Source organism: Rhinatrema bivittatum, chromosome 5 (genome assembly GCF_901001135.1).
Source record: "Rhinatrema bivittatum chromosome 5, aRhiBiv1.1, whole genome shotgun sequence".
NCBI classification, from domain to species: domain Eukaryota; kingdom Metazoa; phylum Chordata; class Amphibia; order Gymnophiona; family Rhinatrematidae; genus Rhinatrema; species Rhinatrema bivittatum.
This window is the reverse complement of record NC_042619.1, coordinates 376,327,451-376,352,387: the sequence shown is the minus strand read 5'-3', so window position 1 is coordinate 376,352,387 and position 24,937 is coordinate 376,327,451. Positions and strand designations below refer to the sequence as shown.

Here is a 24,937-nt window from a genome sequence, read left to right as displayed (position 1 = left end):
TAGATCTAGCAAAAGAAAAACTTAATTAGATCTTTTCAAAACCTATGCAACATTGAGATCACCTTTTTTTAATAAATGAAGCAATACAAAGATGCGCTTTTTCACTCCTGAAACAATGGAGCTCTGGAAGTCCCACACTAAATTTTTTTTTTTTTTATAAAGTTTCCTTACCAGACAACACAGGAATAGTATCCAGAGTCTCCTAATCTTGCAGGGACAAATCTCAGCATGCTTCCATCCCGATAAATTCTGGACTGCCTCTCAGCAGTTACATGAACTGTACTTCCGTTTTCAGACCAAGTGACATTATAGGACAGGGGGTCAACTTTCAGAGGACAATGCACAAACCCAGGCTGACCTTCAAGTATGTACGACCACCGAGCCTCCACACCATAGTCAAGACATTCTTCTTTCAAAAGGGAAAAAAACAAAATTGTGAGCAGCAAAATACACAAATATATTAATGGCGTATTAGATAATCATGCTGAAAGTATTAAAAAAAACCCAAACAAAAAACAAAAATGAAAAAAACTTTTTTATTTTATTTTTTTTTTTTTATTACAAACTACATATGATTTCTTGGAAATTATGACTAGCTCTCTAATGGTGCTGAAAAGGGCACGTCAAGCTCCAAAATGCACGATAGCAATTATTCAACTTTTGTATTTAAAGTTATTTTCAAATGCAAAGTTTTTTATGCACCGAAATGGTAGGTTTACAAAATTACCCACCCAATCTGCACCTAACGTTCGCATGCATGTCATATGCAAGTTTACCGAGACTGGGCAGAGACATTCCCGGGGGCGGAGTTTTCATTTAGGCACACATTTTATTTTAAAAAAAAGCATGCATGCAAGTTTACATGGGAAATTTACCTGCTCTGGATAGTAGCAGGTAGATCGTAAAAAAATACGCGTGCGCGTACTTTTGTTCGCGCAACCGGCGCAAACAAAAGTACGCCGGATTTTATAAGATATGCGCGGCTACACACGTATCTTATAAAATCCGGGGTCGGCGCGCGCAAGGCTGCGCAAAATCGGCAGCCTCCACGCGCCGAGCCTCCGTTCCCTCCGAGGCCGCTCCGAAATCAGAGCGGCCTCGGAGGGAACTTTCCTTCCTCGTCCCCTCACCTTCCCCTCCCTTCTCCTATCTAACCCACCCCCCAGTCCTACCTAAATCCCCCCTACCTTTGTTGTGCAAGTTACGCCTGCTTGAGGCAGGCGTAACTTGCGCGCGCCGCCTCGGCATCCCCCGGCACAGACTGCAGTGCCAGGGGACGTGGGGCCGCCCTCTTGGCCTGCCCCCGGACTCGCGCTGATCATGCCCCCAGCCTGCCAACACGCCCCCCCTCCCGGACATGCCCCCTCCCGCCCCTTTTATGAAGCCCCGGGACTTACGCGCATCCCGGGGCTTTGCGCGCGCCGGCGGCCTATGTAAAATAGGCACGCCGGCGCGCAAGTGCCCTGCGCGCGTAAGTCCGGCCAGATTTACGCGCAGGGCTTTTAAAATCTACCCCCTAGGTGTATCACATAGGTACTTTTGGTGGGACAATTTTCAAAGGGAACATGCATATATATGTTCCTTTGAAATCTGGTGTACTTTTCTTTTGTTTTATGCAACACAGGTCTGACTTTCCTGCACACCACTGGCACCAACAACGTGTAAATGGAGTCACTGGAGAGCCATAGGAAGTAAAATAAAAAAAAAAAGACAGTCCATTTAAAAATGTGGGCTCTAGTAAGACATTGCCTATGTTTCCCCCTCCTTTAAAAAAAAAAACAAAACAATAAAAGCCTCATTTAGAGGAAAGTCAGGATGTAAGGATTTTCCTCTCGGGGACAAGACTGAGAGAAATTATTTGCTTCCTCTTGGGGTGCTGGACTCGGGGGCTGTCACAAGGGGTAAGCAAGCAGGACAACGGCCCAGAGCACCAGGGCTGCCCTTTTGAGTCGGTCTGCGAGCCGAAGCGCGCGAGCCCACAAGGTCGTGGGGGGGAGCCACTCTGTCCAGCAAGCAACTTGGCTGGACTGTGCTGGCCTCAGAGAGTGAGCGAGGGGGAAAAAAAGGAGGGCACTGTACACAGCTGGAATTTCCAGGGATCAGAAAGTTTAACTAAAATCAGGCGCCATCAGCACTGCCAGACATCTTTCATTGCCAGCGTGGTCTGCTAAGATCCGCGGAAAGAATTTTGCTCGTCACCCTTGGGACCCGTTTACAATGTTCTAGGATCTGTACCCATGCAATAAAAGGGAAAGAAAAGCGCACGCCCAGTTTATGATCCTATGGGAAAAATAATCTTTGAATAATCAGACTCCATCTCTTTACTAGCTCATCATCCTATTTTTAGACATTTTGATGTTGTTATTAGAACGTTTACGCTAGGCTTGCTAGATCTCTCTTCTGTTCTGAAGTACGTCTCCCTGTAGAGATACCAAGTGGAGTCTGATATTTCGAGAAAAGCAGTAAACGTGGTTTAAGCAAGCTTTTATTGGTGCAATTTAAATGATCCACTTTATTATCCTATGTGTTTGTAAATATTTTTTGAATGCACGGTTGTGATCTGCATTGAAAATTTGTTTTGGACTGCAGAAGATAAGAATTTGAATTTAAAAAGTTATCCTCCCATTAAATACTTATTTTTAAAAGCAACGATGCAGCATCAGATTTTCAGATTTTTTTTTTTTAAAAAGTATTTATTTTATTTCATGACTGTATCAAAAATTACGTGTATCTGGGAAAAAAAAAAGTCCGATCGGTGGAAGTTACATCCAAAATCCACAACTCTTTAAGAATAACTTGCTCACCAAAAATTGTATCATTGTTTTTAAGATAGGACCATCATAATAGGGCACATGTCATTTTGGGGTAGATTTGAAAAATTAGCGCGATCGCGTACTTTTGTTGGCGCACCAGGCGCAAACAAAAGTACGCTGGATTTTATAAGATACGCGCGTAGCCGCGCGTATCTTATAAAATCCGGGATCGGCACGCACAAGGCTGCCGATTTTGGGCAGCCTGCGCGCGCCGAGCCGGGCAGCCTGCCTCCATTCCCTCCGAGGCCGCTCCGAAATCTGAGCAGCCTCGGAGGGAACTTTCTTTCGCCCTCCCCTCACCTTCCCCTCCCTAACCCTCCCACCCCCCCCCCCCCCCGGCCCCATCTAAAAAAAACACCCCCCCCCACCTTTATCCATGGATTTACGCCTGCCGGAGGCAGATGTAAATCCGCGCGCACCAGCGGGCTGCTGGCGCGCCAAGACCCAACCCGGGGGCTGTTCCGGAGGGCGCAGCCACGCCCCCGGAACACCCCCGGGCCGAAACCACGCCTCCGGGCCCGCCCCCAAACGCCACGTCACGCCCCCGAAACGCCCCCTTAAAAAATCCCCGGGACTTGCGCGCACCGGCGGCCTATGCAAAATAGGCGCGTGAGGGCCCTGCTCACGTAAATCCGGCCGGATTTACGCAAGCAGGGCATTTAAAATCCGCCCGATTGTGTATAAGACACATTCAATAAGAATGCCAATATTTTGTAATCAGTCATTTTAAATTGATTTTTTCTTTTTTGCATCAATAAAATTCACCCAACTGTGTTCCAAGGGTCCAAATAAATATCTTGCTTATTCTGATTAACAATGTTTAGAAAAAATTACTTAGCTGTGCAAGCTGAAATCCATTTCTTCTTATTTTGTTTCTTTAAATTAAAAGTCCATTCAAATCGACTAATGCTCAAAGCCAAGGTTGTACTCTAAGCAGCGAGTGGGCTTAAGATGACACCAGTAATTTAATTAAATGCACAAAATGCATTTAAAATGCTTTTTATTAGACAGACCCTTGAAATATTTGTTTGTTGCATTTTTGTTTATGTACACACATGCCGAGAAAATTTTGGAAGGTCAGATGATCCAGAATCTATGGCCGGTATTTATTTACCAGGCAAAATTAATGTTTCTATCTGAGCTGCATTGTCGCATCATAAATATTTAAAATTTTACCTTCAAAAGTTTGATTTTTTTTTTCAGATTTCTTCACAAAAGGAACCTCTCTAGCAAACACATAGATTCAGCAGTTTTTGTATTAAATGTTTTAACAAATTATTATGTCTTTGGGTCTTAGCATATTTATTGTTAAATAAACGCTTTAACAAGTGAATTTTTTTTTAAAAGAAAATAGTTAATTTTGAACATAGTTTTGTAACCACCCTATTTAAAAATATTCAGTTTGGTATTAGGAAAAATATTTTTGACTTGCTCAATATTAATTGTCACTGCCAATTTCACTAATTTTTCCCCAACTATTCCAAATTTACATGATAATGTAAAACAATAGCAAGGATGGTGCCTTTGGCCCTTGTAAGTTTCCTATTTAGTAAATAGTGTACTTGGTGGAAACATGCTGAGGTAGATCTTCAAAACATACGCGCGCGCAAACAAAAGTACACCAGATTTTATAAGATACGCGCGTAGCCGCGCGTATCTTATAAAATCCGGGGTCGGCGCACGCAAGGCTGCGCAAAATCGTCAGCCTGCGCGTGCCGAGCCGCGCAGCCTGCCTCCGTTCCCTCCGAGGCCGCTCCGAAATTGGAGCGGCCTCGGAGGGAACTTTCCTTCCGTGTCCCCCCACCTTCCCGTCCCTTCCCCTATCTACCCCACCCTCCAGCCCTACCTAAATCCCCCCCCTACCCCGCCCCGGCATCCCCCGGCACAGGCCGCAGTGCCGGAGGACTCGGGACCGCCCTCCCGGCCCCGCCCCGCCCCCTGCCACGCCCCTCCCGCCCCTTTTTCGAAGCCCCGGGACTTGCGCGCGCCGGCTATGCAAAATAGGCGTACCGGCGCGCAGGGGTTTTAAAATCTACCCCCTTTGTGAAAACGATGTTTGCTTCATAGTCAGATAAGACATTTATAATTGAGAACAAGCAGAATGAAAAAACAAAACAATTAAACACAAGCATCCATGAGTACATGGAAATAATTTTATAGATAATTTCCCACAACTAAACAACTGCCAAAGGCATAGATTAAAATAAAAATTATTAAACCTCTGTAAGTCACTGAGAAACGCGTGATCAACTTACCCGCATTGACAGAAGCAAGAGATGCAAACATTATGCAGATGGAAAACACCAGTACAGACTTCATATTTTGCTATAAAGGGAAAAGAAGCGAGAAAACATTTGAAATAAAATCTTGTGAATTTCCCAAGCATGTTATGACCAGGCTGCAGAAATAAAAGTACAGCGCTCTTCCCCACCTGATCCATGACAGCGCCCCGAGATTCAAAGGAAAACATACTTACGAAGAGCAGAAGAGTGATTTTTTTCCAAACTGTGGGCCCATAGAAATGGCCCTTTAGAAAAAACTCTGCAACTGATATGTGCATAAAATTACACACAACGGGATAAATTTTAAAAGTACGCGGGGGCGTCCATGTGCGCACATGTTATAAAATCCAATACACACGCGCCCGCCTAATTTTATATCTTGGTGTGTGCATGTGCGCGCTGGTGCCCACTCGTGCGCGCAAGGCGGGGATTTTAATTAAAAGCGCGCAGCTACGCAATCGGGCCTTTCCCAGGTCTCTCCCAGTCCGCTCCAATAATGAAGCAGACTGGGAGAGAACTTCCCTACCCCCCCTAACTATCCTTCCTCCCTGATCTCTAAAAACCCTCTATCTTTTTTTTTTTTAAATTTTTTTGCTACTTACCTGCTCTCCGGAGCAGGAGTAGCTTCCGCTCGCTGGCTGCTTGCCAGCGTGCGCTTCAGTGCCCGGCCGGCCCCCCGGCCCACCCAGACCCCCGCCTGCGGCCCCCACCCCTTTTGGCTGCAGCTGGTTTTCCCACGCATACCAGGAGATAAGCGCGTGGCTGGGCCACTCAGAAATTACGCGCGTTATCTCCCGGTATTTGCACGTGCCGGGGGATTTAAAGTTTCCCCGACAGAGGTGCTTCAAAAGCAGGGGGAGTCTGGGTGGAGCTGGGACTAGGCCCGGATTTCGGCGCAGGCAACTGCCTGGGGCACCTGATTTTGAAGGAGCCCAAAACATGTAGACCAAAGAGGAGCCTGCCATGGGCATACAAGGGGCACCACCATGGCACTCTGCCCATGGGCTACAAAATAGGAGCTGGAACAATTTTCAAAAGGGGGACCTTCTGTGACTAAGTCCACTTTCAGCACCGGTGTAACTTGTGCACCTATTTGCCAACTAACTTAAGTACAGTGTTAAAACGATTCCCTCCTAAACACATGGCTACCGCTGCCTTGTTGCAACACGATCATAAAATAAATCTTTTAATTTGTTCATATCTACCTGCTGCAAATTGCAAAGCACTCCGTGGAATGAACATATGGTAGGTACAACAAAAAAAATCATAATGCAATCATACCATAAAATCGCCAAGAATATTCAAGCAACTTGTACACTTAAAAGATAATCGAATATACTAAATATAATCAAAGTCCACACTCTGTGCCGCTTATCCAGCTAAGTGGCACCGTTTGAATATTTAGCTGCGATCAGCGGCGGCGGCCACATAGCCGGATAACTAGCTGCCTGAGTCGGGGGGTGGAACAGAAGCCTTTCCAGGGCACAGTTGCTTTACTGCGTAACTTTAACCAGATAAATGCAGATATTCAGCCTCACCCTGCTAAATTAACAAGATACGTTAGACCTGCTATTGAGCAGCTCTCAAGTTACCTGGATAAACTTAGCAGGGTTATACTCAGCGGCACAGCTGCACCACTGAATATCCCAGCCCCGCTAGCCGCACAACAGCGGACTGTGGACCTGAGCCTTGTTTGCATTATCCTTGTATTATATTGCTTAGGATTCTGCTGTGCTGTTCATTATTGACTGTGCCTCGCTGTGAACACTCAGAAACTAAAGCGAGTAACAAAAGTTTCAAACAAAACTTCAATAAGTTGCTCGCAGAGGAATGGGCACCGGTTTGCCGAAACTGTTACAAACCATTGGGTTGTTCGTGTTCTATGAAAGATATGTTGCAGGCTTGATATAAGCCTCCATCTAGCTCCCTGGCCCTTAAAAGGACAGGAAAGGGAGCCCACAGGTACATGGGCTTTTAAAGTTTCAGAACAGTTCTCAACCGTTTACCTGGCATTGAGTATTTTTGCAAGTCAGCCTCAGAGGGGCATGGGAGATGCCACAGTCACCGGGCTCGGCATGTTCCCAGGCTTCACTTAATGCTTTCTGAGCTCAGATTTAAACTTTCCATTTTGCGGTGTCCAAAAGCAAAACGCTCCCGGGCTTTTGCTGTAAGTATCCTGATGATTTCCCCAGCACCTGGTTTCAGAAAGCAGCACTGGGTGCTCTCTCTCTGAATAGCACTCTAGGCCGAGCAGCTCCTCCAGGCACAATTTTTTTTTTTGGAAGAAAGTCCAGTACGGAAACCTCAGGCACCACCATCCTCCTCACGCACCGACCTTGCTCTCGCACAAACATCACTTAAGCCCGTGCGACGGTGGGAGTGACAGGAGCCGAGGGACTGGCGTTGCAGGCTCCTTTACGCTCAAAGGTCAGGTTTAGATAAAAGCTCTTCACACAGGAAGGTGGCTTCCTGTGTGAAGAGCTTTTCTGTGTGAAGAGCTTCTCTGCCCCCCCCGAGACCGGGGGGGGGGGGCAGAGAAGAGCCTGTCTCTGTATTGCAGGGCGACTCTGGGGGCTCACTGGTTTTTGTTTTTTTTCTGTCGGTTACACCGTGTTTTGTAACTGTCATTAGCTCCGTCAAGCAGAAGGAAGGTTTTATACGCAAAAAAAGGCTGGAATGTGTTTATTCGGACCGTGCATTAGCCGCGGCTGATGGCTGACTGGCACCAGTTACGATACCAGCATTTGAACAATTCTAGTGTACACCTCCCATTGTTATTAAAAAAAAAAAAAAAGTTCCAGGTCGTTGGGGGTGATGCTTTGGTTTCTGATATCTGTGAGGATTAGCACTGTAATAACATCCTCCTGGCAGGAGCCCTCTTAGTATTTTAATAACACCACCATGCATACATCTCATAACTTGACTAAGTGCGCTTGAACAAAGAACAGTACATTTTCGTTTTAAATTCGTTCACCTTATCTATAGATTTTCTGGGTCTCATTTTTATTATCTAAGTATGGGTAACGTAGCTAGCATGAACGTGCTAGTTATTCTCGATAGCATTTCTTGTGTCCTTCCTTAATTGTGTGTCCCGAAGCACCTCCAGTCCCATTCACTTATTTTCTTTTTCTGTTTGCAACCCACTGCTCTTAAAAACGGGACCTTTGATGGGGTTTCTTTGCAGGAACAATAAATGAATAGGAATAATGTACTCTCTTCCTGTCCTTCCCTAGCATCTTACTTGCTGCAAACAAATTCTGCACAGGGCAGACCACATTGCTTAGAAAAACAATGAGTCTTTGCGGAACTAGTACATGGATTTCACAATTTATAAACACTGTGACGCATTACCAACATATTTATCTGTCTGTCAACTGATAATACACACCTGAATAACCTGAAAAATTCAGGCAAGCAGCTGCCATTAAACAGGTGCTAAATGTCATTTGACCCTTTTCATGTTGACCATGGCTGATGGGAAAAATGAACAAAGGGCTTTATTAGCACAGACTTCCTCAAGGTGAAACCGGCTTCACAATTTAACCTAACAGGGTAGGGCTAGGTATATATCACCGGCGTTAGAAAATCAGGAGCTGCCGACGAAAGGGATGGAAATCATAATCAAATCTGTTTCCTCATTTTGATTTCATAATCCAATCTATTTGAACTCGGAGAGAACACCATTTTTCAAAGGTAAAATCATAGGGGCAGATTTTCAAAGGGGTACGCTTCTATCTATTAAATACGGCTATGCGCGTATCTATTAAAATCCGGCGTACTTTGCTTTCTGTGCAACTCTTCCTTTCAGATAAAAGGCCACAAATTAGTAAACAGTAAACGCATGGAACGTCTTATGATAGAACAGCTTAAAAAAAAAAAAAAAAAAAAAGATAGTATTCCGCTACGCGCCTCTTTCAGAAATTTCTTTTAGCGTCCGATCCTGAAATATAATATGTGATAGACTCCTGTCCAATAAATATTTTCAGGACAGAACTTCAGACTGCAAGTTAACACAATAATTGTGATTCTTTAAGAAGGTGCCTGGCTCGGGTTTACTACTGGTCTTTTTCACAAATGCCTCAGTGATAAGGCAGTGACCAGCGTCAGGGGGATGCTGGGGGTGCACAGGAAGCCGAATAACCAGCAGATAGTATAATGTCTCTGTACAAAGCCTTGGCGAGACCTCGCCGGAGAGTATTATGTCCAATTCTGGAGGCCGCACCTCTGAAAGAACACTGATAGGCTTTCTCTGGACTACATCTAGGCTACCAAAATAGCTCAGAGTCTACCCCAAGAGCCACACGAGGTGAGAATATGTATGTAAGGAAGGGTTATGATAGAGACATTACAATACCTCAGACTGTATAAATAAGGAACAAGAAGCAAACCTTATTAAAGGGGAAAGAATTCTCTAGAACACAAGGTTATGGCATGAGGCTCCAGAAGGGGTAGACTCGGCAGCAACGTCAGAAATAACCAAAAAGGACGGTAGCTGCAAGACCTGCCAGGGCAGGTGATGGAGACAAGAACAGCAGCAGAATTCAAGAAAGATAAACAGAGAGGGTCCCCAGTTGCGAAGAAGTGAGAAAAACCTGGGCAGAGCCAATGAGCATAATGGTTCGTTATCTGCTGTCACATTCGATATTTCTCAGTTTCATATAGAAATTAAGGGCTTGATTCACTAAGGCTTTTTTTTTTCTCGCTCTGTGTCTATGAGGGAAAAAACAGGTTAATAAATCGGCCCCATTCTTTTTGGGCAATCGGTTTCAGACTGTACAAATACGATGCTGTAGCATCATCTGGGGGTGGTTCTTCATCCATCGTTTGAGTAACTGCTGATATTCCGATTAATCGATGTTCCGGGAACGTCAGCAACAGATGAAGGTGTTAAAAGAGAGAAGCATCAGACAAAGCATTAAGTTCCCTCCTTATGCTGGAAACAGGGATAAGACGCTTCCTTATCCCGCAGACAGGATCCCATTCTGCTGCTAGGATGAACAAATGTAACGTTTACCTTCACTGACTGCCATCAATCCCCCCCCCCCAAAACGTGAGGTGATCCCATACTATCTTGCTCCTTCTATTCATCTGAGCAAGTTCTAAAGCTAAGTGGGACATTTACGTTCATATTTACAACCAATGTGCACATGTAAAGATTAGCATATACACACGCTGACAAAGGCTGTGCTCGCATAATCTCAGAAGCATGCACATTTAGGTTTCGCATGCGCGTATATGTGCGGGGAAAAAAGGGGCACGCGGGGGGGATGGGGTAGAGCTATGCACATAAGTTCCTATTTTAAAAGAGGCTTAGGCGTGTAATTTTACACCTCCTCATTATCTGGTGTAACTGATATCAGACTTGCTTATGGGTACCGTTGGCTGAGTGGAACTGAGGGACGTTCAGGCTGAAGACGCAGGAGGGTCCAGATGACCTGGAGAAGAACTGAGTAAACTGGTGAAGGAATCAAAAAACCGGTCATTTCAATTAGGCGCACGTTTTAAAATATACCGACTTACACTTGTAAAGCGGGTTTTATGTGAGTAAATTCTACTTTATTTTTGCACGTAAAATGTACACATTTATTTTTTAAATAAAAAGGAAAAGAATGCCCGTTCAGTGCTTTTAATATCTCTGTCAATAGACTGCCTGTATCCGTGCGTAAGCACACAAAACAACATAAGATTTGCCATAATGGATCAGACCAAAGGGCCATCAAGCCCAGTATGCTGTTTCCAATGGTGGCCAATCCAGGTCACAAATATCTGACAGGATACCAAAGGACAGAGAGATTCCACGCTGCTTAGCCCAGGCATAATCAGAGAAAATTCTTTGTCCCTCAACGCACAATTAAACTCTGGAATTTGTTGCCAGAGGATGTGGTTAGTGCAGTTAGTGTAGCTGGGTTCAAAAAAGGATTGGATGAGTTCTTGGAGGAGAAGTCCATTAACTGCTATTAATCAAGTTTACTTAGAAAATAGCCACTGCTATTACTAATAGACTTAGTTTTTGGGTACTTGCCAGGTTCTTATGGCCTGGATTGGCCTCTGTTGGAAACAGGATGCTGGGCTTCATAGACCCTTGGTCTGACCCAGTATGGCATGTTCTTATGTTCTTATGACTAGGGGGCACTCCATGAAATTAGCATGTAGCACTTTAAGATTAATCGGAGAAATTCTTTTTCACTCAACGCACAATAAAGCTCTGGAATTTGTTGCCAGAGGATGTGGTTAGTGCAGTTAGTGTAGCTGGGTTCAAAAAAGGATTGGATAAGTTCTTTGAGGAGAAGTCCATTACCTGCTATTAATTAAGTGGACTTAGAAAATAGCCTCTGCTATTTATTTAAAATTTTTTCTATACCGTCGTTAAGTTAAATAACCATCACAACGGTTTACAGAAGGGCACGATAAAGAGAAATATGGATGGTATAGATTACAAATCAATCATGTGCCATTATAGTACAGTAACAATTTAAAATAATAAACTAAGTGTGTAAGTTAATCCTCATTGTTAGGAACAAATTAGGCAGTTTGATTTTAACATTAATATGCTTTTGTAGGTTACTAATAACAACTTCTAGCAATAGTTGCATGGGATAGACTTAGTTTTTGGATACTTGCCAGGTTCTTATGGCCTGGATTGGCCACTGTTGGAAACAGGATGCTGGGCTTGATGGACCCTTGGTCTGACCCAGCATGGCAATTTCTTATGTTATGTTCTTATGTTGCAAAAAGGTTCAATCAGCATGACATGTATCAGGTAATCTGGAGAGTGATTTTGGAGAAATCCTATCTCTTTTACATTCAATAAACATAGTTCTAAAATCAAAATACCACTTGTAGTAACTTCCATGATACTTCCTGCCTTCCTGCCCGGCCTAAATCCAGCAACAAAATCCTACCCAGCCCATAATCTCTCAGTTAAATGCTAAAGCCCTGGGGACAGAGCCATGAATCGTGCTGAATCTGGTGAGCAGGGAGAGGCTGGGAGGAATGTCACTGCAGCCTTTGGGATGAATTTCAGGAATCCTCATGTACAGACAGATACTGCCAGAGGCTTAGTAGGACATAGTTCAGCAGTCAGCATTATACATAACTTTCTTGACAAAAAAAAATCTCATTACGAATCATTTGACAAGATGCTTAATCTACCTTACACAGCACAATAGATAGACAGTTTATAGGTGTATCCTTTATCACTTGAAGACCCTTGTCCATCTATTTCCAGTATCTCAAAAGTGCTTAAGAATGAAAAACACATCCGGAATTAAGGAGACAAAGCCCCGAACAAACGGAAAGTTTAACTTTAAGAAAAGTGAAGCTGACCAACAAACCAGCAAGAGGCAATATGAAGTGACATTTGCGGGATTCAAGCCAATGATGAAAATATAAAACACTTCTGAAACATTAAGTGACACTTTTAAAGTGAACCAGGGTCATTATCAGAGCTGCAGAGCTCTTACGTTTTGTCTGCAACTTTACATTCTATCATACAAAACCACCTTTCAGCTACCTTTCTGTAAGTCACAGATCTATAAACCCAGACAATGTAACCTCAACTTCCTGTAATAAACCAATTTCCACTGCCTCCTAATTAAAACAGCAGCACTATCAAACACAGGTTTATTTTTACAAGAAAGTGCATTTCACCTTAAGAACATAAGAAAATTGCCATGCTGGGTCAGAGCAAGGGTCCATCAAGCTGAGCATCCTGTTTCCAACAGAGGCCAAACCAGGCCAGAAGAACCTGGCAATTACCCAAACACTAAGAAGATCCCATGCTAGTGATGCAATTAACAGCAGTGGCTATTCCCTAGGTAAATCTGATTAATAGCCGTTAATGGACTTCTGCAAACCTTTTTTGAACCCAGCTACACTAACTGCACTAACCACATCCTCTGGCAACAAATTCCAGAGCTTTATTGTGCGTTGAGTGAAAAAGAATTTTCTCTGATTAGTCTTAAATGTGCTACTTGCTAACTTCATGGAATGCCCCCTAGTCCTTCTATTATTCGAAAGTGTAAATAACCGATTCACATCTACTCGTTCAAGACCTCTCATGATCTTAAAGACCTCTATCATATTCCCCCCCCCCCCCCCCCCCCCTCAGCCGTCTCTTCTCCAAGCTGAACAGCCCTAACCTTTTCAGCCTTTCCTCATAGGGGAGCTGTTCCATTCCCTTTATCATTTTGGGTGCCCTTCTCTGTACCTTCTCCATCGCAACTATACCTTTTTTGAGATGCGGCGACCAGAAGTGTACACAGTATTCCAGGTGCGGTCTCACCATGGAGCGATATAGAGGCATTATGACATTATCCGTTTTATTAACCATTCCCTTCCTAATAATTCCTAACATTCTGTTTGCTTTTTTGATTGCTGCAGCACACTGAGCCGATTTTAAAGTATTATCCACTATGATGTCTAGATCTCTTTCCTGGGTGATAGCTCCTAATATGGAACCTAACATCATGTAACTACAGCAAGGATTATTTTTCCCTATATGCAACACCTTGCACTTGTCCACATTAAATTTCATCTGCCATCTGGATGCCCAATCTTCCAGTCTTGCAAGGTCTTCCTGTAATGTATCACAATCCGCTTGTGATTTAACTACTCGGAATAATTTTGTATCAGCCGCAAATTTGATAACCTCACTCATCGTATTCCTTTCCAGATCATTTATATATATATTGAAAAGCACCGGTCCAAGTACAGATCCCTGAGGCACTCCACTGTTTACCCTTTTCCACTGAGAAAATTGACCATTTAATCCTACTCTCTGTTTCCTGTCTTTTAACCAGTTTGTAATCCATGAAAGGACATCACCTCCTATCCCATGACTTTTTAGTTTTATTAGAAGCCTCTCATAAGGGACTTTGTCAAACGCCTTCTGAAAATCCAAATACACTATATCTACCGGTTCACCTTTATCCACATGTTTATTAACCATTTCAAAAAAATGAAGGCAGATTTGTTAGGCAAGACTTCCCTTTGGTAAATCCATGTTGACTGTGTTCCATTAAACCATGTCTTTCTTTCTATATGCTCTACGATTTTGATCTTGAGAATAGTTTCCACTATTGTTCCCGACACTGAAGTCTGGCTCACTGGTCTATAGTTACCCGGATCGCCCCTGGAGCCATTTTTAAATATTGGGGTTACATTAGCCACCCTCCAGTCTTCAGGTACAATAGATGATTTTACTGATAGGTTACAAATTTTAACCAATAGATCATTAATTTCATTTTTTAGTTCCTTCAGTACCCTAGGATGCATACCATCTCGTCCAGGTGATTTGCTACTCTTGGACTGCTCCTGACTTCCTCTTCTCGGATCAATTCCTGGCTGACCTACTATCCTTCGACTCTGTTGCTTGCCGCCTGCCCCGACCTTGGATCCGTCCTTGTCTTCGCCTTCCACCTTAGACTATACAGACCGTTCTTCTGCTGATCTCTGGCCTTCATCAGATTCTTTGCCATCCAGAGACCCGCACCTAAAGTCCAGCCGGCCTCGGCACCCAAGGGCTCGACCTGCGGGGAACGTGGGCTGGTATTGGTGAAGGTCCCGTTGGGTCTTTGCGCCAGCCGGATCTGCCTGTCGATGGAGAGGAACTGTAGCCTGCATCAACCTCGCCTTGACCTAAGGGTCCACTAGCGAAACACATTTTCTGAAGACTGTCCTTAAAGTTGAAAATTGTCTGTGACCGGAGCAAATGTGTTTCTTTTCTCCACTCAACGCCCAGAGTATTTATTATTAATAGAGAACAGCAATCCAGTCCTCAGAATCCATCACCTAATAGTCATCCAGCAATTCCACATTCCTTTTAACGTTTTTGCAATCTAACTTCCAAATCAAAAATTGCAATTAGACTGAGGGAAAGCAGTCCTTGATCAGCTCAAGACAATTCAATCTCATCTTTTGGATGTAAAATAACATGTAAACATAGAATAAATTGAAACACTGGCATCTCTTCACTCATCCTTTGAAAGAAAAGGACAAAAATAACCGATCTAGTTTGAAGATGACAGCATCGGTGTTTTTCCATCTGCACAGAATTTGTTTTCTCAACCCAAGCCGCTGAAACGAGTAGTTGCTTCAGCTGTACCCTCTTTTCATATTGCACGAGGATACCTTTCTTTTAAATGTGAAATCAGGATCTCTGAAGCATTCACACGGGGGACCGGCACATCCTCTCATTGCAAAACCACAGGTGGGCACAGTGCGTAGAGATAAGTTTGCAGAGCCGCTGTCCCTTTCTCGTCTCCACATCCCGATTTTCTTTCAAACCCTCTGGCTAACTCTTCCTCACCCTTTCCTGGTTTATTTATTTGTTTGTTTTAGTTTGCTCGCTCTTCCCCTCCCATCGCCTCAGAATCCTTCCCGGCACGGAGGCCTGAAAGTAGCAGCAGGGAGAAGGCTGTGGTCGGAGCGGAACCTCAGCCACAAACACGCCAATGGAGCCGGAAACTCCAGGGAACCACCTTTTACAGGTCAGTTTCACGGGAGTCCGTGAGGGCTTATGAAAAGAAAAAAAAACCTCTCACCCATCTCCATTTACTTATGTAACCCTTCTCTGAAGGATTGGTTATACCCAGAGGGTCCATTAAGAAATGTAAGTCTTGATGTTGTATCACCTTAGGCATACATCTCCCACTATGCTTGTCCTAAGGTGTGGGTCCTTTCTTTGGGGAGAAGGCTGACCCTTCTAGGCCCAGGAGGTGCAGCGGACTCCCTCCTGTTGTGTGCTTTTGCGCCATTAGTGGTAGTGCTGCTGGGAACAGGAAGGACGCCCATTAGGTGTTCAACAAACTTTACTGTGATTCTTCACAGCTTTGAACCTATTTTGTAATGTTCGGTTTATACATTTTTTTAAATAAATAACCAAATGTCCAATGGGGTATTTGCAATGTGAACTCTTCCTCCTTTCCTCTGTGTCCTCAGCACCATGGCCTATATCTTATCCCTCCAAAATTTAAAAAACAGAGAGATATTAATTTTACAGAGGGGAAATTCAATATTCTCACATTTTTATAGCGAGAATTATTTTCTAACACCTCTAATCTTCTAGAATTCGAAGTTTCTCCCTTTATCAGTCCAAATTGTACCTCTTGAATCTGGACTAGCTGTTTCTCTAGTCTCACATTTCTCTGAATTTTTCTTTACTTTTTCTTCTACAATTTTCCCTTGTGTTTGTACCTCAGACATTTTTACTTCTGAATTATTCATAGATGTTTTTAAATCCATTAAAACTTCCCATATATTTTCAAGTGTTACACCACGATTATCCTTAAATTGAGATTTTCCTTTCTTAATGATATTTTCACCACATTGCGAGTAGTTATCAAACCCTACCCCTCTTTTAGCGCCTTTTGGTGTTGATGTAGAGGGTTCCAGAGATACAGATCTTTCTTCGTTGCTCTCCTCAACTACTATCAACGGAATATCTCTGGAACTTCCTCCTGTATTCACACAAACTCCATGTCCTTCCCCGATGTTAGGCAATAAATCCACATCTTTGGTATGATTTATCACCTCTGGATTTGGGTTGAGTCAAAGGTGCTCCGGGGCTTAAAGAGATCTGTAATTGTTCCTGAGATAATGGAAGTTGCTCCTGCTCCATATCTAATTCGGAAGCTCCCGGAGTATCTGCATTTAAAACTCTGAGAAAGTTCTCAATCAAGGGTTGAGAGGGAGCTAGATTGAGAGCAGTCGGGGTCTCTGGGCGCAATCTGCCCTTCCTCTTTGTATGCGGCATACTTTCAGATAAACAGTTATCTTTCTCAGACATCACCAAGTTTAATAAGTCTAGGACCTTTAATGAGGGACAGAGGGTGGTTAAGAGAGCTTCAAGGAAACAATAAATGTTTAAACTTACTTAATATTGGTGGTATTCTTCTCTTTGGTCTTCAGTTTTCAATTTTAGAAGTAAGCCGCGCGCGCCCCGTGAAAGAAGAACAAAGGCAGCAAATACTGAGGCAATTTTCCAATTTCGAGGGGCAGGAGCTCTTCCAACCCCTCGCACTCTGTCCTCTCTCCGTCCCCGAATACTCGCCGCAGGGGGGGGTCCGGTTTTAGTGCTACCGGTCCCTCCCCTTGATGACGTCAGGCGCAGGAACCTGGAAATGGTCGGCAGACCTCCGTGAAAGAAGAACAAAGGCAGCAAATACTGAGGCAATTTTCCAATTTCGAGGGGCAGGAGCTCTTCCAACCCCTCACACTCTGTCCTCTCTCCTCTGAGAATATGCCTTTAATAGAAAAGATCTTTTACATTGTGACAAAAAAGCAAGAAAATCTTGATGTCTTAAATCAAACCCATCCATTAGCGAATCTCACAGATTTTATAGAAGAATCAATGGAAAATCAAATTGAGTCAAGAGGTACCTTATATGTGTGAGGTTTCAGAAGATAGAAAATAATTTTAAAACATTATCTCTATTTCTAAGAATCCGAGAAAAGCTATATCTTAAGGGAAAAATTTGGATGTACCCAGACATCACAAGGAACACACAAATAAGGAGGAAACATTTTCTTCAGATGGGCCCAGAAATAAAACAGCTGGGAGCCCAGATGATAGCCTATTTCCCCTGTAAATATATTGTAAAATATCTAAATGAGCGATATGTATTCTTAGAACCATTGGAACTTAAAAAATTTTTAGATTCAAGAGTTAAAAAATGATCATTTTCACCAGGTTGGTCATTGGTTTATATAAATGAAGAAGCATTTAAACTCACCTATTCCTAGTTTAAATTTTTGCTTAATTATGCTCCAGATTAATTGAACTAGGATCTTCATTTTCCTTATAACAGGCAAATGTATAAAGAATTTCTTTGTATTAGTTTTCTTTTATTGTATCGATCATGTTATGGTCAATTATATATACAAAATTGCCATGTAATTGACATGTTTATTTGTTGTCAAAAATTATATAAGTTGCATAAATAAAAAAAAAAAAAACCCAGAGAAAACGGACTACAACTAATTTTCAAAAGGGTCAAGGGCAGCTACGAACGAATCTTAACAAGTTACTTGGCCCTTTCAGTAGCTAGAGAATGACAGCTAGTGGCTTGCCATTTTTACAGATGGCAGAGATAATGTGGTGTGTGAAGCAGTGATTTGCAAAGCCTCTCTCAAGACAAGCAGCACGTTAGAAAACATGAAAAAGCAGCCCCCTGGATCTCAAAGCCCAAATGATTGTGTTTTATGAAGGTCTAACATCAGCTCCAGCCCACAGACTGCAGCGGTTATGAAATGACAGAAAATGATTCATAGATCCTGCGGTTACCAGCCAGCAAGCGAGAGCGGTTAATATTTTAACCATTTAAGATAAATGATTTCCTTTATTTTTCATAGGATGAGAAAGGGTTTTCACTGTATCTGATCCAACACAATCTGCAACAGGAAACATATTCCCCCCACAGGATAAGAGTAAAACAATAACAATTTCACCTTTTTTTTTTTTTTTTTTGCAGTATGTAATATCCGTTTCCATCAGAGAGAAGATTCACTCTCTTCGAGAAAGAAACCACACCAGCAGGCACACGAAACAAACATGGAATGGTTTTGTGGGCAGCGTGCTGGCGATGTTTTAAGTCTAGGGGGGAATATCCCTTCTGCTTTATAAAATAAGGATCCCAGGAATAGAAACAGACCTGCATTAGGCTCTCTTATATAACAGCAATAAGGGTTGTATAATTTGAGGCTCCTGTGCTCCATCCTAATTCTAGTCAGCCCCTCTTCTTAATCCCAATCTCTGCTCTTCCTCAACCTTAACTTAACCTCCCCCACCTACCAGGCTAAGAGCAGGGACTGTGAACACGTCGGGACATGAGGCGGACATATCTACACGGCTGGAAACCTCCCCGGCTTGACAACCAGCGGAAGAGATGGCGGGCTCGAGTCGGGTCATGGTGCGGGAGTTGTGGCGGCTGCCGCCAGTGGGACAGGAGAAAAGAAACCGCAGCAGTTTTTAGCAGCCGGGCCCGGTCCAAGGAAAGGCAGTCACGAGGGGAGGAAGGGGGTAACTGCTCTCAGCAGGGCCCAGCTGCTGAAAAAGGAGAGTGCCTGGGGGGGGAAGGGAGGCAGCTCTGGAACTGGACGCAAGGAAAGGAGGGAGGAGGAGACCCTGGTGGGATTTGTCCATAGGCCCAGGTGGGCTGACGATCTGCTGCCTTCCATAGGCAGAGCAAAAGACGATCATTTTAGGAAGGTTAGGAGGGGATGAATGGGGCATCACTGGGGGGGGGATGGGGGGGAGGGAGGCAGCTCTGGAACTGGATGCAAGGAAAGGAGGGAGGAGGAGACCCTGGTGGGATTTGTCCACAGGCCCAGGCGGGCTGACGATCTGCTGCCTTCCATAGGCAGAGCAAAAGACGATCATTTTAGGAAGGTTAGGAGGGGACGAATGGGGGATCACGGGGGGGGGGGGGGAATGGCTGGGAGGGCATGTATCTGTGTGTGAGAGGGGGGAAAACAGGGGGAGGTAGTATGTGTGCGTGTGAGAGAGAAGAGGTTAGTGCCGGCGTGTCTATGTGCAGCTATGCAAGATCGAGTGAGATTGGAGGGAGGATGGAAGGGAAGCAGAAATGAAGCACAGTAGAGACACCTCACCCCTCTTCTCTCCATCCCTACCCCCCCCCCACCCGACCCCACACACAATTATTTGGCTCCTCCCACTCTTGATCTGAGTCTATTCCCCAGATCCTGTAAGCTTCCCTTCTCCCCATATCTTAGAATCCCCTACCCCAACCCCTGTTTGAGATTTTTTTTCCTCCCTCATTCTCCTCTTCCCCATCCCTCTTATCCTCCCCCTTCCTCAATCTTTTCCATCTCACATCTTCTCTCCTCCTTCCTCTATTATCCTTCTTCCCACTGCATTCCTGTTCCTCCTCCCTTTCCTATCCCCAATTTCATTTCATTTTCATTAAAACTTAATATCCTGCTTGATTAAACATGTTAACCAAGCGACAGAACAAATTTAAAAAAAATCATAAAAATACAATCAAATAAGCAATCAAATAGAAAACACAACAACAGAATAAAACAAATTCATATAACAAAAAAACAATAAACCAAATTTTCAAATCCAACCTTAATAGGAGCCCAATAAATGCATCTCTTTACTAATGGCAGCTTTGATGTTGTCAAAAGCCTTATTACATAACCAGGACTTCACAGCATTTCTGAATTTCACATAATCCAGAATAGAACGAATGTCAAACAGCAGAGCACTGCATAATGACGGAGCTTGAAAGCTAAAAGAAGATTCCCTGGTGGATTCTAAACGAATAACAGAGGGGAAGGAATATGAAGCAACCCAGCTTGAGAAGAACGTAACACCCTTGAAGGAGTGTATGGAATCAATTTTGAAAAACAAGAAAGAAAACCAGATGAAAGTGTAGCAATACAAAGCACTTTAAATCGAATTCTATAAATAACTGGCAGCCAATGTACTTGTTTTAGAGCCGGAGAAATGTGATCAAATTTGCGCAGGTCCAAAAATCAGCCTAGCAGCCGTATTTTGCGCCAGGTGCAAACGCTTCAGTTGAATGTAAGGAATCCGCCAGCAATAAAGAATTGCAATAATCGATCTTAGAGATCACGCGAAAGCATGAACTAATAAGGTCACATCTTTTCCCTCTAGAAAAGGACAAAGGTTTCCTAATGTGGCTCAAAGGGAAAAAAGATTTCTGAGCCGTAGAAGAGATAAATGTAACTATGGAAAGGAAAGAATCTAACTGCACTCCCAAAAGTACCCAGAGTAGACTTTAAAATCTGAAGCAATCTGGTTTAGTCTAAAGTCATCTTCTCCTAATGCAAGACCACTGATGTTAGGCACTCCTATTCCTTTAAAGGATTAACCTGCAGGTTGTGATCTGTCAACCAAGCAGCCACCTTATCTAAACAAGTTTTGAAAAGAGACAAATCAAAGAGACAAATCAAGTTTTTTCCCTCCAAAAAGCTGTTATTTGCAAGATCATCCACATAAAACGGACGAACGAAAACCCATATCTTGAATCAGAACAACCAGCGGAGGAACAAAAATATTCAACAGTAAACGGAGATTGAATGGAGCCCTGAGGGTCACCAAATAGAAGTTTAATCTCATTAGAAATCCTTTCATTGCGATCCACCTGAAAAGAACGCTCTGAGGAAAGAGGATGTGGGGGAAGGAATTTTTACTCTTGCATTTTAAGAACGCCAGGTCTCCATAAAGTGGGTCAGTGAAGCCAGGCTACTACCGTAAGACCAACGCAACCAAATTTTAAGGAGAATCCAATTGATGGTCAAGGGTACGATGAGTGGGATGGGGAAAACAAAGGCGACAGAGGTTCACCAACTCCCCCCTCAGCACCGCGACAAACATGTTTTTTTTTTCTACAGTGCTTGAACAGGACTTCGCCACCGTGAGATGCAGCAGGGGATTCACAGAGACGCAAGCAGCGCCCTTGGATCAGCGAGAGATCGCTTACCATTCACTGTGACCTTGAGCGAGTTGCCTTAAGCCTTCTTCTGCTTAAATGCAGGGACCTTGCAAGCCTGTAATTAGTCTTGTGCCTTCAGAAGGTCTGGGTAAGACAGGTGGGCACCCAGGGTACCATGCCACGCTACTACCGCCGTCACCACCGGGTGACAAGAAGCAAGCTCCTGTGTAAGCTGTGTTAATGGAAGGGGACTGGCTGGCCCCTCCCTCCCCAAAGGGCTACATCAGAGGGGGAATTCCCCTTCTTCCCTGCTCTCCGACCCCTTAGAGCACGGGTGAACAAACTTTTTTTAATGCAGGGCCACATGTGTGGCCCTTGCCTCCAGAGGACAGTGGGTGGGGTCTCCCTCGGAGCTCCAATCAGGAAGTGGGCGTGGCCCCCTCAGAGTTCCAGTCAGAGAGAGCCCGGGAGCGAGGGGAAGGATATCGGGTCATTTGTTAAGGTGCCTGTGTGGGCTCTGACAACAAGGGGGGGGGGGGGATTTCCCATATGAGATACAGAGGGGTCAGATTCCCAATAGTGTTTGGGATTTGGGGAGCCATGGAGATCCAGCGGCTGGCATCCCCCCCTTCTCACGCACAGCGATGGCTGGCTCCCTTTTATTCTGCTGCCCAGCTGCCTCTCTGTCTGTCTGTCCTTAATCTGCCGGCCGTCACCATCAATGGCCCGAAATGAAGCACTGATGTGCCCAACATCGGGCCACTGACGACAACACTGGGTCAGGGCATCGGCAGGGCTGGAACTAACGGACCTCAGTAAAGAGGTAAGAGCGCGGCGAAAACGATGGCGACAGGCCGGTTCTGGCCTGGAGCCTCCTTTAGGCCGGCAGCAGCCCTATTCTGGCAATGTACAAACAAACATTTAATAGGACAGAAACCATTCGGACTTCAGGTTCTGTTTGCCGCAGTGCCGCCTGAACTCCTTCTGCTGTTCCCTGCATAAAATAGGAAATGCAATGTAACAAGATTTCCTACCTGCGGGAAAGGCGGATGGACATCTAGATGGCGATTTTTGGCAATACCTTTAGTACAAGAAAACGCTAGCTCCCCTCCTCCTTTCTGGTCCCGTGTCCTCTCCCTTTCTACACCTCCTTCCTCCCCACATTCTCTCATCCCTCCTTAGGTCTGCTCATGTTCCTTTTCCTCTTGCTTCTCTTCAGAGGCCCCCGAATCCCATCTTACTCCCAACACCAGCAAAGGGCCCTGGCTCCCTTTAACAGCAGAATCTGTGGACCCTCCTCGGCCCTGCTGCCATTCGCACTCCCTCTTTTATTCCCTTCTTGGTGCTTCTCCCCCTACCCCGTTGCTTTTTTCCTCTTTTCGGATGGATTAGAAATAGCTTGGAACAGTGCAAGTGGTTTGCAGGGGAGGGTGCCTAGGAGGCCTCTCCCTTGCACTCTGCTGCTGTTGCTCCCTCCACCTCCTCCTCCTCCTGCAGCCTGTGGCATCCTGCATGCTTTAGGAGAAGGAGTGCAGGATCCCCCCACCCTCCCCACACCACTGTTCAGAAGTTTCCGAGATTTTTGCCACCCCTTAAAATGTGACGCCCTGGGCAACCACCTAGTTTTCCTCATGGAAGAACCAGCCCTGCTCCTGTCAGACACCACCAGCAGCAGCAAGCTAGGTATCGGAGGGGGAATTGAAAAGATAACTCACATCAACAACAAGGGATCAAATGTTGGCAAGCAGGAGAGTGAGCCATTCCACCTTCTGCTCCGGACCACGAGGCTCTTTGTGACATTCGTATGCCAGACAATTGGCCTGGTTGATCTTAACAGGGGTCCTGCCCTTTATTATGCTCAGGTCCTGATGACAGCACTGACAGCCTTTTTCTGAATGTTGATTTTATTTCTGCATTCAGGTTTTCCTTAAACACTGCATAACTGGGGCAGAGCAGGTGGGACACAGTTCATTACAGAAACAATGGAATGGGTGCAGCAGTTTGCAAAACTTACCCCAGGTACAAAAATACTTAATTACCACTACTGTCATTAATGCTATTTTATTTGGCATCTTAAACATTACACAAACAATAAAATGACTGGTGGCACGTTAATATTATGCTCTACAATGAAAAAAAAAAATCGCATTTTTTTCATTTAATTCCACAGTGCATTTTAATCATTTAAAAATATAATTATTTGATTACCAACACTAAAATATTTTCAGACTCACAGATCTGGGATATAACTTCTCTATTTCAAATTTCTTAGGCAGGCGAACACACATTAAAGTTAGCAGAATTGGTTTTAAGCACACGTAAGAGAGACATCATCTCCATGCATATTTACTGCGCGCATAAATATATAAAGCTTACGATCTACAGATTTCTAAAATTGCTCCAGAAAATAGTTTCACCCTCTTTCATAAATTACAGTTGAACCCCATTATCTCGAACTTTTCTGTATGTAGCTCCCATTCTTGCACACAAGACAAAATCTCGCAATGAAAGCACAAAAAAAAAAAACAAAGAACTTTACAGACAAGATCATCTATAATCCTAAAATAAGCGCTTGGCAAACTCACCTTGTTATCTTAAGTCCAACTGCAGCGAAGCAGAGGAATGCAGCAGGCAACTGTGTGCCAAGAGTTATTTCGAAATCAAAATCTTTGGAAGGGGGGAAAAAAAACCCAAACTCTTCCCAGAAACTCGTGAGCAATGGAAACCGGCTTCATAACCACCCCAAAGAAGGGCGATCGACCAGACCGTGACATTACATCGTACGCCAGCCGCACAGTTACCTTCTTTTCTGTTGTCACCTAATAGAGCGGCGGCGGCGGCGGCGGGCTCAGCTCTCGCCCGAGGGACTTACGGCCGCGCTCCCCTTCGCCCAGGAGAGGGAGAGGGCGCGCAGAGATTCCCCGCCCCTCTCCTTGCTCCTCCCACAGCGATCAATGGAGCCACGCCTCCCAGCCCCAGAACGCGCCTCCCCCGAGCACAAACACGGACACGCGCTCGCCTGACTGAGCTACTGCGGGGTTCATTGAAGAAAAGAGCAAGCACCAATCCCAGCCGCTTAAAAAAAAAAAAAAAGAGCTGCAACTTTATTACCACCTCACTACTATGACAGACTGACAGCAGCAAGCGTCTTGATGATGGTTTTGTGTGAGCCCTCGGAGAAGATGCAGCTGCTGCAAGTTGGGGAAGGACTGGCATCAAAGCTGTTAGCCGGCCCCTAGAGGGGCACTAGCTGAGGGAGCACATGAGCAACAGCACCAATGTGTACTGGGGCGGATTGCAGGAAAAGATCAGCCCGGGAGATTTTTTTTTTTTTCAAAACCAGCCCATGGAGAATATGGCCGACTTCCTTGTACTTTCCATGCAGTGTGTGTTTCAACATTTCCCAAAAGCATGACAA

At 44.4% G+C, this 24,937-nt stretch overlaps 1 protein-coding gene across 9 annotated transcripts in view; it reads right to left on the bottom strand.

Moving 5' to 3' along the window:
- LOC115093114 (interleukin-1 receptor type 1-like) overlaps window positions 1-24,453 on the bottom strand; it is a 64,707-nt gene extending 40,254 nt beyond the window's left edge. The window contains exons 1-4 of one of the 9 annotated variants that reach the window (XM_029604819.1): window positions 24,105-24,452; window positions 23,235-23,461; window positions 5,069-5,138; window positions 172-409 (exon numbers count right to left, since the gene is read on the bottom strand). In XM_029604819.1, the coding sequence (XP_029460679.1) occupies window positions 172-409; window positions 5,069-5,132 (302 nt within the window). In that variant the 5' untranslated portion in view covers window positions 5,133-5,138; window positions 23,235-23,461; window positions 24,105-24,452. Of the gene's footprint in view, window positions 1-171; window positions 410-5,068; window positions 5,139-16,970; window positions 17,101-23,234; window positions 23,462-24,104 lie in introns of those variants that run through there. The other 8 variants (XM_029604824.1, XM_029604827.1, XM_029604818.1 and 5 more) reach the window with 8 other exon arrangements.
- Window positions 24,454-24,937: the final 484 nt, after the last annotated feature.